Source organism: Saccostrea cucullata, unplaced genomic scaffold (assembly GCF_032062105.1).
Source record: "Saccostrea cucullata isolate Sc308-1 unplaced genomic scaffold, CSIRO_AGI_Scuc_v1 ctg775, whole genome shotgun sequence".
Lineage (NCBI taxonomy): Eukaryota > Metazoa > Mollusca > Bivalvia > Ostreida > Ostreidae > Saccostrea > Saccostrea cuccullata.
Window position 1 is genome coordinate 99,828 of NW_026917904.1, and position 16,738 is coordinate 116,565.

Below are 16,738 nucleotides of genomic sequence, written 5' to 3' on the forward strand. Positions count from 1 at the left end.
TGTGAGCACTGAGCTCACTTAATGATACTCCCACCTCCATTATAACGATGACAATGGCCAAGTTCATGTTTTGCCCTGGGAAACCCGAAATAAGTGAAAAAGTAAAATCGAGGGTGCAAAATGGCAATATGCAATACAGAATATATGAGAGTATCATAAAAATTTATCAATGTTATATGAGGAGCTCAGAATAATAATTATATAGGTACACTTTAATATTACAGAAAGAATGTGTCCATGAGTTGCTATAGTATGGGAAATCAAAAAAAAAAAATATGTGTCGGATCAAAAAGAAAATTATGAGGTGCACAGTGGCATAATGTATCAAAGATTCTGTGAAAGTATCATCAGATTTTGTTCAGTAGTGAAAGAGTTGCGGATAAGAGATTGGTATCCCAAAGCGTAACAGAGGGACGGACATATCCTTCCACTTTTTCAAGCAGGAGTATGATAAAATTTCCTTAAGTTGTATTAGTTGTATTAGTTTACAAATCAAGTAATTGTACTAATCTACGTGTCCGACTCTGTGGTATCAATTATTTCGAATTCAGTGGAATATAAAATCGAATCAAGGCATTTAGAGAAATGGATATTGTTAATAAAAGATATTACTCGATATCGGTAAATATTAAAGCTTCGTTTCTATCAAAAATCTTGAATCTTCTTCATGAGAATATAAAACAAGTCTGCGTATACAGGGCACTTTTAGTATCCATGGAAATTCTAACAGGATTATTGGACCTAGTCTCCAAGGACTACATAGAATTATCAATGAGGAAGTCCAGTATCTTTTTAGATTACTTAAGTTAGGAAACAAAATTATTTCTAACAAAGTAATTTTTAGATGACTGATGACAAGAAATTTAAAATTTGGAGTTCCCTTTTTGAGGACACAGTGGTCTATGATTTGAAAACCGGTTTTAATTTATCATCTTTTTAAAAACGGAAATTTCAAAATATAGATTACACCTTATACGTACATATTGAAACTCACATAAATTATGTTTTATAAACTAGAATCATGCAGTTTAAAACTTTAGTCAATTTTTATGTCCCGAATTGAACGATCACGGGGGTATATTTTTTGTCCTGTGTGTCTGTCTGTTTGTTTGTCTGTAGTCCTGTCAAGGGTAAGAGTATACCACTTTAATCTACGTCCCACTCCAGAATTGTGTTAAAATCGCGGGCATAGTGTTTCATAAACACATCTTGTTAAATCGAAAACGGAAGGAAAGATAATGTGCATTTTTGCCCCAACCGTTTAATACCAAATTTCAAAAAACCACGCATTAACTTTCAATCTACTCAATATATATATTCTAACAAATTATCAAGGTAATCTCGTACATATAATGTGACCTATCGTTCCTCAAAAAAAAAAAAAAAAAAAAAACCGACCTAATAACACATAAAAATTTGAACTTTCGCTAACTGCAAGACATAGATTCCCTGAAGAAAAAAACCGGATCGATTTAAGATCTTTAATCATAACTGCATTCTCCTCATTAGAACTGACGTTTAATCGGCAGTACTATATATGTAGTTTAAACAGACCACAAAGACGTATATCAATTTTCTTTAAATGGTGAATATACCTTGGAACTTTTGTTTTTCGTAATTATTCAGTTTCGCAATTATTTCTGCAACTATCGTGCAGATACATGTATTATAACTTCAGTGAAATTTCTTTAAAGTGAAGTAGGTTTAAGGAAATATTAAGAAAAATCAAAGATGGGATTTTAAGCAATTCATATTTTAAAATAAAATGTGAAGAAAATTTCTAAAAATGTGTCGGATCTTCAGAATATTTTTACAAACTAAATTAGTGAATGTTTGTATTGCGACGTATTCTTTCTTGTATGAATTAAACTAAGAATTAATTTATCCACATAACTATTGACGAGGAATCTTTGACAAAAATTGTCTTTTACCGGGTATTTTTATTTAAATTTCATCAGTAAGTAATTTCATATTACTCCAATATCGTTCAATTGCAATGCTTCGAGTGAGTCATCAATACCAGTAAATAACTAGTTCAATGTATACTACAAGAATGATTGCGCATTTTCTTTGTTCTAAAGTGTTATCACGTTGTAGGCAAAAGGAGAAATGATTTTTTGTTTGGTTACAGGTAAACCCTTATGTTACAGCGTTCTACGATGCGTTCACTATCTACGGACAAGCCCTCAAAGAAACTCTTCAAGCTGGAGAAGATTACAAAGACGGGGAAGTGATAAAGAGCAGAATATGGAACAGGACTTTTCATGGTTAGTGATTAAATAATTGATTGTAGATTGTTTTAGGTCCCATTCGAGAATATTTCACTCGTATAGAGACGTCACCATAAACCGGTGAAGGGCTTTACTCGGCACTGACGAGCATTGAATAATGAGTGATCAATATCTACCGTAACACGGGACCTTTGTTTTAAGGTCTCATCACAAGGTCCCTCAACTTTTCCTTCAAAGTGTGGAGCACATGGCGAAAGAACAGTTTCTACCTATTTTTCAGTCGTGGCCAAGATTCGAACTCATGACCTTCCGAACACGGAGCGAGCACTCCACTGACTTATTAATAGCTTCCGTGATGGTCCATAGTCAGTGAAATTGTCTACATGCTGCAAGAAACTCTTAAAATGAAAACAAAATCATTAAAATTCGGTTTTGTTTATCTCAATTTCAATACAAAACAAAGATTTCAATAGTCAATTTGAAATCAATTTGCAAACCAAAGAAAAGAAAATCAGTTTTGAACATTATAGGTAATACCTAGTATTTCTATGTTTTGAAAAATAAGATAATAAATAAATTTATCAAGATACTTGTATCATAAAAAAATCAAAGTATGGAATTTCAGATTGTTTTCAACATTTAAGAAATAAATAACAAGTTTATAAACTTCAATGGGAATTGAAGTGGGTCGGTCACGTGATCAAATCCTGTGAAGGCCGAAGGCCTTCTCAGAAGATTTGCTCCAACTTCAATTCCCATTGAAGTTTATAAACTTGTTAGTTATTACTTATATATACATTTGAGACAGACAATTGAATATTTTCGAATTTAAATTATTACTAACCGTCCGTCGTAGATTTTGAAAAATGACGCAAGGTGTAAATCGGCTTGCATGGCGGTTACGCTTCAAATTCATTAGGCTAAGGAATCTATTTCAGGGAATATTTTGTGAAAGGCTACTTGTGAAAATAGTGAACAGATTGTTGTATGGGAATATTTTATTCGTGAAAATGATAATCGATGCTGAAAAGATACAAAACAAGTTTGATGATAAAAAGTTGGAGGAATTTCGGTCGCTGGAAAGGGATGGATGGATCCGATTGCAATTTCCGAGCCAGTTAATTTGCAATTTGATCAAAAATATTTCACGGTTTCGATAATTAAAGGCATACTTATCGTAAAACACTGATAAACACGGAGAGACTGGCGACAGCTTTATATTGAACTACGAAAACACCGCGGTGTTTGGCAGCTGTACATGGCATGATTGCAAAGATATTTTCCAACAGATTTACACATTTATCGTGAGTAAAATTTAAAGATAAAATAAAAGTTTATCATGAAAATTTAACCAAAGGTCTATCCAAAAAATAAGGATGAACGTTAGAGACTGTGCAGCTGACAATAGTGAAGAAAAATGTAAACAAACGCTAGGCTCCTAGTTTTCTCTATGTACAGATAGCCCAAAAACTGTATGAAATACTTGTTTACATTTAAAATAAAATAATTATCATTTTACTTGCTTATTTTATTCATTTTTATACACGAAAAGCAAGTAGAGCAGGTCATTTTATAATTTAATATATATAGGTCACGTATTGACCTCTGACCTCTGACAAACTTCATACAGAATTGAAGATATTTTCTCTCTGTATGTTTATATAATGGAGAGATACCACAAATGTATATATTTAGAATTAAAACTATATATAAAGTTGTACGAATGGATAATCAGTCATTATATCAACATTCATTTTCACATCTGTTGAATGTGATAAATATTTAGTTGATGCTCTTAATTATTATGAAAAATTCATGCATATTTTATTTCCATAACTAAGGGGTTAGTGGAGAACTTCTTATCAATGCTAACGGGGACAGAGAAATGGATATGATGCTTCTAGATATGAATCCATATTCAGGCGAATTCCAGGTTTGTGTGTAAGCTTAGATTCAGAAATCAATTTTATTTGTGTTTACGCTCTTTCAACTGTTTTTCACCTTGAAAGACTAATTTTAAGGCTGTGTGATATTTTACCGATCAAAGGATCATTTCCTAATAAGCATTGTTCATCTTATATGTACTTTAAATGTTTTTCTTTTGTATGCTTTAACTGCTTTCTGTTATGGACTATTCTGATCACAATCTGTCCTAAATCCGTTTGTCTACTGCTCCATAGGACCGTATTGTAATTATTTTCAATTTCTTTTCAAGATCCACTCGGCAAATTTTAATTAAAACTGTAAAAGTATTCTTGGGTATCCAAGCGAATTCAAGTTTATTCAAGGTTCTGTATCTGAGTAAAATATTTTTGAAGATATTTCCAATGTATTCCATTGTTCAACTTTTTTCAATTCCTCAAGTGGACCTATGTTATCCTCTGGTGTTCTAATTAAATAAACTAAAAAACTACACTACTTAGGTATGCTATCAATCAAATTATGGCCAATCATGAGTTTGTTGTACTTAGAAAGTTTTTTTTCCTCAGAAACAGAAAATCCTAAATTAAACACATAACACAGAAATTCCGCCTGTGGTATATAGTTTCTGGTTTGTTCAAATCATAACTTTCGAGGTTGTTAGAGTAAGGCCTGGCTGGAGAGCATAGAAAATCACTTGAAAACATTCTTTATAAAAACAGTATAACCTTTATAAGTCTAAGTAACAGAGAAACATTCTCCGGTAATATAGACTAAAATATGTTCAAATCATGACCCTTGGGATAGGGAGTCGTTATAATAAAGGATCAAACATAAAGGAAAACTATCTTTAAACAACTTCTAATGCCATAATTAGTCATAGAAGGAAGCATTTTAAGATAATGAAGATTCAGGTTTGTGCATTTCACGTCCTCCCTTTTGCGGGAGTGGGGGGTTGAACTGTTTATTTAAACTTTCAATATTGAATGGATTAATGCTTTTTTTCTAACCAAAGTGCTTAGGAGAGCGATGTGGCTCATGGGTCTCTTGTTGAACTTGTTATAAATTTTAGGCAGTAGGATATTTTTATGGATCAAAGGGAAGATTTGAATTCGACTCTAATGTTCCCATACACTGGCCGAACAACAAGGGTCCACCAGCCAACAGACCTCGATGTGGCTTTACTGGAGACGCACCTGAATGTAAAATCACAGGTTAATACCAAGTGAAACATTTTTTGAAAAATATTTCTTATTACGAACTTGACTATATTAATTATTCTGTTCATGGAGAAATGAATCTAAAAAACAAATTGTACACTTCATGAAAACCAAAAGCTTTCATAAAAAAGAAGAAAGACTAAGACTACACTAATATACAGAATTCTTTTTATCAGCTTTTGATTTCGATGAATGTATTGTTTTGGTTACTAGAAATAGAAATTTCTTTGAAATATTTTTAAAATGCTTCTCCTCCTGCAGTTTTATTCTGATATCAATATAACTGGGCACACAAGTAAACTACTTATATACAGAAAACTATATACAGTGTATTGGTTTTTTTATTTCGATGAACGGTTTTGCCATGGTTACTCAAAATAGAAATTTCTTTGAAATATTTTCAAAATGCCAGTCCTCCTACAGGTTGGTATGATATCAATATAACTTGGCACTCAAGTAGACAACACTAAGATAAATAATTCTATTTGTTGTTTTTTTTATTTCGATGAACCGTTTTGCCATGGTTATAAAAATAGAAATTTCTTTGAAATATATTCAAACTGATTCTCTTCTTACAGTCTTGGTCTGATTTCAACTAATCTTGCCAAGAAAACGACTAAACCAATGAATGATTTTCAAAAAATTGTTGCTGTTGCAAAGTTTAAAGTTCAAATGCAACTTTTCTCTTCCTTGCTATAATTATAAATCAGTAGAGCTATAGTCTCCTTCCTTTTGTTACTTATTACAAGTAAAAATGAACCCCGCAAAACACGTGATTCTTGAGTTGTATAATTTATTTCAAAATTTTTCTTTTCTCTTCTCAACTAGAATTTTTATTGTAAAATCTTAAATTAAAAATCCATGCTCAAAATATGAACTTTAAAGAAGCACACAAAAAGAAACAAAAAGATGTAAAGAAGCATAATTTAAGTCGTGAAAAGAATATAATCATTCGATTGAGAGAGTATTTATTTATAACAGACGCATTCCTTACCTTAGGGGAGGTACTTTTTACACTGACCATCATCGTATCATAACGTACAGTAAAAAGTTGTTCGATTAATAAAATTGACATTACATTCATCGGAAAATGAACAGGAAATTATCTCCGTAGAAATACACAAGTTCTAAAGTGATGAAAATAAAAAAAGAGTTATGATCACTTGAACCTAACTGTTAAGGCTTACCTTCCTTAGCTTTAATTGAACTTATCAAGTATAAATGTAAAACCCTTTCCGGTATATTATGTAATTGATTTTCATTTCAGAGTTTCCTTTGGTTGGAATCATATCTATTGTGTTCTCAGGTGTGATACTTATCCTGGTATTATCTGTTTTAATTGTATACAGGTATTACTTCAATATTTCAATTATATAACATAAAGGTTTTAAAAACTAAGTAGGTTTCATTCAAAACCTAAGCCAGAATCATTGCAGTTTTATCTACGTAGAGAGTGCAAATTGAAAAATAAATGTTTTTGTACTCAAATCTCGACAAATGAATTTAGTTAAAAAATTAAAAAAAATGGCAAAGTGATATAAAAATTTGTTCTTGTTACCGATTATCAGCTGTTCTTTTCTTACAAATTCTAAATTATTTGTTAGGAGAATGAAAAATGAGTCAGAATTGTGCAGCAACTGGTGGCGGATCCCCTGGGAGGAGATCACGTGGGTTTCTTCTGGTAAAAGCGAAACCTCCAGTTTAGGGTTTTCTGTGTCAAAGGTAAAATATATTCTGATCATTTTAACGCGAACGGTCCCTGTCTATCAAAGAACAATAAATACCACTTGCGTAGACATAGATATTAACGCCTGTGATAAATGTAAGAAAGTTGAACTACGAAAATTTGGAAACGTTTAGTATATCTACGGATAGATTGTGTATTGTCTATTTAACCCCTTGCAGAAATAGATTTCGAAAGTGGCATGGAAGATTTGCATATTATCTTTCTTTGCAATTTTCGTTTTTTTTAGTTTCTAAAATAACTTTAGTTTAACGATTTAAGCAAAATTGAAATATAGAGATAACAAACAATATTCAAGCTCAAAAGTCGATTCAACAATACAAATCAGGAACAGGGAATACAAGGACGTCTAAAACATCAGTGAAGGGATCGGGTGTCAGGAAGGAGTCAACATTCTCTGCCAACCCGTCACCCTCCGTACGCTCCTTATCATGGAAAATAAGGGGAACGTCCTAAAAAAAATTAAGAGTTAATAATAGCCTAATAATTAGTATGAAAACAGGTCTATGTCAGCATTAGACTTAACAATAAAATGTATTTTCTGACAAGATCATTGTATCGACCTAGAACTTGCAAAATGATGACTTTATACGAGACTGTTGATATTATTGTTTCATCAACATGTTAGTCAGTAACTAACCCATTATGAAATGATTTTTACTAAGAACATGTTCCTGTGTATCAAATCAATTGTTAGACATAAACCCCATATGCAGATGAAAAGGTATATTGTTACATAAGTAAGGGAAGTTGACGATTGAAAAGTGAGAATTCTATTGCTAAACGAAAACGTCTTCGATGTAGCTCTGTGCACAAAACACAATATTGGCACGAGAACTTGTATTGTGAATGTTATTCCGGTACGTTCAATTATCTGACATTGCTTATATCTCTGACCACAAAATATGACACAGGTGAATTTGCTATATTACTGTATCTCACTTCCATTCTTAATGACCGTGCAGTGTAGGGCAGCGCTGAGAATTCCATCGGAATCGATAGTTTTTTTTGACTTGCTTAGATTATGTTTAGTTCAATTGTTGAATCTTTTAAATTATAAATCCCATAACCTAATAGATTAAATGTTATCCTTTTATGAACACTGTTATAGTTATTGTAATCAAGCATGTTATTTTAACAAATTTACCCAGGAAGTTTTGTATTCCTGTTTTAGAGATATTTTACCTTGAGAAGAACTGAGGGTCTTTTGCCAAGATTTGATATTCTACATTTAGCAATTTTCGTAGATCCTTTTTTAGTCAAATAATAAAAACCCAAATAGGATCTTTAGGTTCACCTTTATACAGTGCATAGAACCTTTATATAAAACATGAAACTAATAACAGTATTTTGATTTTGAAACTAATGATTCAAAATTATAACCATAAATTTTTTTCATTTCCAATTATTTCCCGGTTAATACCAGTATTTTCCGGGAATTACCAGTATTTCCCACTGTCTTGGGAAGTATTATTCCCGCTTTTTCTGCCAACCCTGTGATAAAGGTGGAAGGATTTAGAACATTTATTGAGATACGACAAAAATTATAGTTTTCATAATTTTGTTAAATGAATTTCTTTACAGGTTTTTATAAAAATTCTGTCGGAAAAACTCTTATATGTAATAAGCCATGCCATAAATTACACCTTAGGTTTAGAGGGTTATAACCTTCAATCTTTTTTGTTAAGAAATAACATTTGAAAGATTAGTTACAGTGTGACATTTCTCTGATTACAGCTGAAGTCCTTGTGTGAAGATGAAATGAGCTTGATTAAATACAGAAACTCTTTGGTGGCCACATACAAGGTTCTCTCTCTCTCTCTCTCTGTAAATATAATATAATATAATATGATGTATTATATATTATATGATATATCATATTATCTCAGATAAGTGCATATAAAAACATCAAGTATGAATTTAATAAATTTTATTGTGGCGAATATTGGGCACGGCTGTTTATCCAGAGACACAAATTATGAAAAGATATTGGTGTCTCTGGCAACACAACAAAGCAAATATTACATATTAAATATTAAAACTCAGGTTCAAAGTTCAAAGGTCAAAGTTCACAAACACCATATCAGAAAGTGGTAAAAGCCTTGACCCTGGGAGGTGCAGAGGTCAAGCACTTATTTATGTATATCTAAATCCAAAGTTTACTTTTCAACTTTCATGAGTTACATGACTGCATATAAGGATAGTTACTTAGTGCCGCTCGTTTACGCCACAAGTTCCCGACCACAAGTTCTTTGTGGTAGGGAACTCCGCCACCATATGGGTGGGGGTAGAGCGGCAGAAGTAGCCATGCCCAAGCCAATACCTATCATGATTGATGAAATTGATTCCCTGTAAAACTAAAGCTAACCCCCAATTATACATGGAGTCGATGTGATGACCCTAATAAAATAGTATCTAAGATTTTGGTGATGAGTAGATCAAAGAAACATGTACGCATGTATATCACTACACATGCAATAACCAGGAATATATAAGCAAAATACATAAACGAGAAACAGATTAAAAATTTAAAATCTACTTCATATCTGAATTAAAAGGAAACTGTACTAACCTTATTACTGGAAATATTATTACCTATTTTTTGGAATACAGCTGTACATGTATATCAAACTAACTTTATGAGAAAACTGGAGAAACGAACGTTGATCTAACTCAGATATTAGTGTACATGTATGATCATACAAAGGTGAACATTTTATTGAACAAGTACCCCTTGAATTTCTTTGGGTAGGATCATGTGCTTTAAAGAAAGGCATTCCCTACTGGCTGTTCAAATTTGCCTCAAGCCCTATATATATTGATTGGTGCAATGGGACATTGTGTTGAAATTTAGAATAAAAACAAGAGCCTACCAATTGGTATGAAACATTAAAATATGACATACTTATGGGTTAAATTTACTAACACGGTCAGTATAACAGCAATAGAATTTACAAAATCTAAACTTATACCATATAATGCTAGCTTAGGACACCCCACCACTAATATTCAGAGTTGGGAAATATGCCACACTTCCAGCAAGAAAGTAAATGATGTTCAAATTAGAATTTGTATGAGAAGTATGTCCAATCAAAGACCAGTTGGAGCCATAAAATTAATACTCAAGCAGTACTAGTCTTGTGATTTCAAGGTTTTGCCAAAAATTTAGTCCAATAAACAATTGTAGACTTAGTGAACACTACTGATCTTTCATGCTTCGCTGATTAAATATTATATTCTTGTAGTATATGAAATTAAAAGTTGTAAATATTTGTACTAAGCATAATAAATTGTTAAATTCTTTGTTTTCTAAATAACTTAAAAGATAATCAGCTGCACATCATATTTTGATTGTTACATAATGATGTATGTGTTAAGTTTAATTTTCATAAAAATTGAAAAATAATTAAACATGTAAAGACTACAATGAAAATAGGTGCAGATCAAGTAATTTTGTAGTGTGTGTAGATTTTGAATGTTTAGTGTATGTAAAGGATGGAATCAATTATTATATATATACAACCATGCAGCTACATGCGGGTCATGATCAATAGTTTCATTAATTTTTTTCATTTAATCATGCAGTTTGTGTAATGTAAATTAAGGGCTATAATTCAAATATATGGGCATGGGCCGCCATCTTTTTTTTTTTTTATTTTTTTTTTTATTTTTTTTTAATGCAGTGTGTATGTTTAGTCTATGTAAATTAAGGGCTGTAATTCAAATACACCAAGGGCAATGGTGCACCAGCAAAGAGCATGCCCCAAATCAAATAATCAAACAACATCAATCAACACATATTCACAACATTCAACATATTGTAGCTGCAGGTTTTTTGATTAACAGTTTATTTATTTTTTTTTTTTTTTGATTTTCTTTTTGTATAAATGCATTGTGTATGTTTATTTATTTATTTTTTTGTAAAAATGCATTGTGTATGTTTAAATTAGTGTATGTAAATTAACGGCTGTATGAATTCAAATACACCAAGGGCAATGGGCAGCCAGCAAAGAGCATGCCCCAAATCAAATAATCAAATGTAACCAACACATATTCACAACATTCAATATATTGTAGCTTCAGGTCTTGATTAACAGGTTTTTTTTTTTTTTTTTTTTTTTTTTTTTGTAAAAATGCATTATGTATGTAAATAAAGGGCTGTATGAATTCAAATACAACAAGGGCAATGGGCAGCCAACAACGAGCATGCCCCAAATCAAATATTCAAACAACATCAAACAACACATATACACAACATTCAACATAATTTATAAGCTACACATACAACAATGTAGCTGGGAGTTCATGATCAGATTTTTTTTTTGTTTTTTTTGTTTGTTTGTTTGTTTATTTGTAAAAATGCGGTGTGTATGTTTCGTGATGCAAGATGTAAGTGTAAAATGCTCTGTGTGAGTAGTTAATTGTGTTATGAGTTCATAAAAATTGTTAGATGGACAATGGGCTTTATTTTGCGGATTCATTGTATTTAAATTGATTTAAGTATAAAGGCTATTATGAAAGAATTGAAAATCATATAAAACTTGTGCAATGTGCAACCCATAGATGCATGCATGTCTAGAACATATATCTCTGAACGATATTTCAAATAAACATTGTTGCTAACAAAGGAATCAGCTAGATAGATCTATATTGTCATGAATTGAAATTGTCCATTTTGTTTAACTGTTTAGGCTATCTTTACAGTCTTAACACATCAGAGTTGCATTAAAAGTATGATAAAGGTGCCTATAAACTCATAAGACACTACCTATAAATTTAAAGAGAGGTTAAAAGGAGATATAGCAGAAACAAGACTGTTAAACACTAAGTTAGGCAAAACCCTACACCAGGAATTATCATCAGACTTGTGCATGTATGATGTGTTCCAGATTTCTACATGAGCACGACAGTCCTGCTGGAAGCGGGTATGTGGCAACGCACTTTGAAAAAATTACGCACTTTGAAAAATTTTTTCAAAGTGCGTTAAAATTGGGACAAAATCAACGCACTTTGAAAAAAATTTTCAAAGTGCGTTAAATTTGGGACCTACTCAACGCACTTTGAAAAAATTTTTCAAAGTGCGTTAAGAGTCTACATCAATATATTTTACCATGGAGACACTTAACGCACTTTGAAAAAAAAAATCATATTTTAGTCATGGAAAGATTTTATTTGTTATTTATCTTTAAAAAAACTAAGCCTAACCCTAACCTCAAAAATGAATTGATTTACTCCTGTTGAAAAGAGGAGAAGACGGGTATAAGATCCCTCAGTCCAAATCTTTATCTTTCCAATACATAGGTGTCGGTAACAAACGGGGGAGGGGAGCAATAAACCTAAAAAGGGTACGCTGCATTTTCAATGCTTATACGATGTATATATCTTTCCAAAATAAGTTGGGGGCTTAGCCCCCATCCCCTCCCCTGGCCCTTCGCCCAGTCTCGATGTCTATGCTATACTCAAAGCATTCATATAATTATGTATTTACCTAACTGGAATGACCTTGAAAACTTCCAATAATAAATGAGTTAATTAAAACAGATTAAAACTAGATATTTTTAAGGTCATAGGCAACGTAGTTTGAACTTTTTGGGATTCTTCCCTGGAGTTGAAGAGTTCCACTAAATGAAGGACCTGTGTGCATTATTTTTAATCTCTATATATGGATTTGTATACTTCTTCTAAAACAATTTTCGATGAAAAAAAATTTGGAATTCATGTTTTATAATTTTTGTACATTTTTATTTGAATAATGCAAAAATTTTCAAAATTTGATATCTTTTCATAACCCCTGGTAACGCATGCTGATTTTTTTTCTAAGAACATGTAATGATATCATAAGTTTAAATTTAGAATATCTTGGAAAATTATCAGTAGGTAAGGTACGTTGCGTATGTCCTTAAGTACAGTAAAACGTATGAGAGAGAAAGAATTTTCATAGTTTTGAACAATCAAATTGGCCCCTTTTTATTATGATAAATGCTAAGTTGCTTGAAGCTGTCCTCTGTTAGTGCCCCCTATACACCTTTACATCTACTTATCAAAGACTTGAATTTAAAAAAAAAAAAGAAACGAATTAATGAACATTAACAATCGTCACTCTTTTTTTTCAAGATCTTTTAATTTTCCCTTTTATTTTATCAAAACCTTAAATATTTAAAACGTCAATATCTCAGGTCCTACAGTGACTTTATCATAAAAAAGTTATCAAACCAGGATCTGTTATTTACATACCGATTATTTGAAGGAATAATGATCAATCTTTACATTTTTTTCAAAGTGCGTTAATATGGTCGATATTAACGCACTTTGAAAAAAAAAATATTTTTTTCAAAGTGCGTTAGCTTGGTCCCAAATTTTAACGCACTTTGAAAATTTTTTTCAAAGTGCGTAATTTTTCAAAGTGCGTTGTAACACGGGTATAAATTTATCTGGCTAGAATTTGATTGTATATTGTTTAATGGACGTTGAGATTGAATACTGTTCGTTATTTCCATATCCTTCTCATAAAACCGTCCAAAATATTTAAGAGAGAAAAATTTTAAATTGTATATAGAATGTACCTTATTTTTATCTTGTGCTTGAAAATCTAGTCCAGGGCCTAATCACTCCCCACTCTTGACAGTATACAGAAAAATCAGCATGCCCTAAATTTTAATAAATCCGGTCAATACAGGAAGTTTATATGTTTTTCATCTCATAATAAAATTCAGCTCCAGTCTCGTATCAAAATGCCCGAATCGGAAGGGAAGATTCCGGGATTATTTTGCGTCAGCCATGATTTGACGAGAACCAAAGTGTAATACTGTTATGTAACCTTAAAGTAAAACTGGAAGTTGTATGTTCGAACTAAACGACAAAACCAAATCCGAAAAACAATCACTTGTCAGATCGCTTAGCAAATGCTCGGATAATTGCGGGGTATAGAAAAATCGTGTTAAAATATTAGTTATTAAATCAATCTAGCAAGTGCAATCGACCCTAGTTTTAATATATCGATCATAGCTATCCGTATCGACATGTAATTTCGAGAGTTACCCCCCGTCCCGATCTTAATGTTAATATTGAATCTATGGTGCTGGAAGTCTTGGCGACGACCCCCCCCCCCAAGCCATTTAACTATGTATTTTAAATACATTTATATCTATCTAGACCCTCTATTTATAACTAAGGCCCCATTTCACAAGCTTTACATTATGTCCACGCTACCCCCCCCCCAAGAAATCCATTAACATCGGGGACAATAGGCTAACTATACCTAATCCTAGCATAAAACCTGAAAATATCACTTCTAAAAATGCCTTCTCTAAATCAGTTAATAATTTCAATGATTGTTTCAAATTTATAATACACAATAACAAGCTGGAAAATTTTTACCGACCCAAGATGATGCTGGAACATTGAAAAGGGAAGTTGCAACCAAAGCGCCCTCAGGTGTTTTTATTAAAAGGGGGATAATCAACTAAAATATTTGACAAGAACGATAATCACTAGGAATAAGTACTGAGATTTAGGTAAAGCATTTATGCACTTCCTTCGATAAAAGCAGCTAATTCAGAGTGAATTAGCTTTGAATATTATATACGATATGCTAGTATGTCTGTGAAAGAAAACATATGTATTGTCAATGTAAAATATCTCTTATCTCATTAGGGGGCGAAAGTGTCTCTTTTCAAACTTAATACGAGTGCATTACCTACCACAAGAGAGTTCCTTTTAGATTTAATACAGGTATGGAATTCAAATAAAATAATGGTGTTTTCTTCATTAAAAAAATATTTGGCATTTAAATTTTGCGATATTATGTTCTAAAAGTATAAACATTTATAATCTTAAAACTTTGAAAAATTATAAAAAGTAAATGTTTTCAAAATTCCTTTAAGCTTGGAAACATATATTTGACTGAATATTTTTTTTTTCAGCTTAGAAACATAAATTGTAACAACTTGACAAAATTTATCGGACTTACTGAGAGTGTATCGGGTATTTATGCCGTGAATGAATATTGTACACGTGGAGATTTAAGGGTAAGTTAATTTTGAAGGGCATGAATTTTTGGGAGTACAACCCATTGAATAGTTTAACAACTTATTACCTGTTCATACAGTGTAATTCAAATTTGATTTATGAGTTTCTGATTGATAATATCAATGTAGTTTTTGGAGACCAGGTCTTCGAACTATATATTGGAATTCCAATGGGTACCAATTGTGGCCCGTTATAAGCAGATCTTTTTGGGTATTCATATGAAGAGAATTTGTCCAAAATCTAATGCGTGAAATGAACACTTGCTCTGGCTTTCAGCTCGATATTTGGAAATATCGACAACGTATGGTCAATTATCCATTCTTATGTCGATACATATATGATATATCCCGGTGAGCTTGAGAAAAAAAAATACCATAGAATCTAACACACATCTTTTCTCTCGTCAACTTCCCTTACTTAGGCAGCAATATACCTTCATCACCTGCATACGGAGTTTATATATCTCAGATGATTCGATACGCAAGAGCATGCTCTACGTATGAACAATTTCTTAAACGATGTAAATTATTGACAAACAAGTTGATGAAACAAGAATACCGAGATTCTCGTTTAAATTCGTGATTTCGTAAGTTCTACGGTCGGTGTAATCATAATAATGACCTTGTCAGCAAATTCAATTTATCTTTGAGTTCAATGTTTTTTTCATACCAATTGTTAGTCCATTATTTATATACTGAATTGACGACGGATTTTCCCGTTATTTCCCTATCATGACAAGGAGCACCCGGCGGGTGTGACCGGTCAGCAGGGGATGCTCACTCCTCCACCTGACACCTGACCCCACCTCTGATATTTCGGAGGTCCATGTTTGCTCTGCTAATTTTTGTATTGTTTTATGGACTTTTGATCTTAAATACTGTCTCTTATTTCGATATATTACATGCAAAACAAATATATACCTTTTGAAAAATCTCCTTTTTAATAGGGATATTTTTGAACGAACATGTTCCAAAATTTATAATATGTTTGCCGAATAAGAATATGCAGCTTACAATATACACTGATTTTTTTTTTACTGAGAAGGATTATGACAGATATAAAGTCAACATTTCTAATTTTTGATTTTTCTTGAAGGATATTTTGAGTAACGATTCTTTCACATTGAACTGGGAATTTCGAGCATCCTTAATCTGTGACATAATTCAGGTAAGATAAAAGTTTACATAATTCAGTTGGAATAAAAACGAGCGATTTCATCGTGTGTAATACTAACAAAACAATATAAAAAAAAATCTTTCTATATTTGCTCAATTTGTAGGCAATGGACTATATTCATAGCTCCAACATGAAATACCACGGTCATCTCACTAGTATGAATTGTGTGATCGACAGCCGCTTTGTTTTAAAAGTTACAGAGTTTGGAATACAAACTCTTAGAGATTTTTATATAGATATTACGGATAAAGGTAGGCAAACCTAATAAAAGAATTTGTTTTTTTTACCAGGTTATGCGTACATTTATTGATCACTCATATACAACAAGAATGTTTTATTTTCAGAAGACAAGTATGACAAGAAGGCATTCCCTGTAAATTTCTCTGTTATTCATCAGACAATATTTTATTTGTCAATGC

General features: G+C 31.9%; 1 protein-coding gene across 2 annotated transcripts in view; it reads left to right on the forward strand.

The window, feature by feature from the left end:
• The window catches only part of LOC134259544 (atrial natriuretic peptide receptor 1-like), a 34,649-nt gene that overhangs the window by 6,345 nt on the left and 11,566 nt on the right, over nucleotides 1-16,738 (forward strand). For both annotated transcript variants that reach the window (XR_009990389.1, XM_062742168.1), the window contains exons 5-14: nucleotides 2,132-2,267; nucleotides 4,073-4,164; nucleotides 5,224-5,365; nucleotides 6,639-6,720; nucleotides 6,976-7,093; nucleotides 8,853-8,921; nucleotides 14,769-14,846; nucleotides 15,038-15,142; nucleotides 16,239-16,310; nucleotides 16,423-16,570. Coding sequence is in view for 1 of the 2 variants with exons in the window: in XM_062742168.1 (XP_062598152.1) it covers nucleotides 2,132-2,267; nucleotides 4,073-4,164; nucleotides 5,224-5,365; nucleotides 6,639-6,720; nucleotides 6,976-7,093; nucleotides 8,853-8,921; nucleotides 14,769-14,846; nucleotides 15,038-15,142; nucleotides 16,239-16,310; nucleotides 16,423-16,570 (1,042 nt within the window). In the remaining variant the exon portion in view is untranslated. The remainder of the gene's footprint in view (nucleotides 1-2,131; nucleotides 2,268-4,072; nucleotides 4,165-5,223; nucleotides 5,366-6,638; nucleotides 6,721-6,975; nucleotides 7,094-8,852; nucleotides 8,922-14,768; nucleotides 14,847-15,037; nucleotides 15,143-16,238; nucleotides 16,311-16,422; nucleotides 16,571-16,738) is intronic.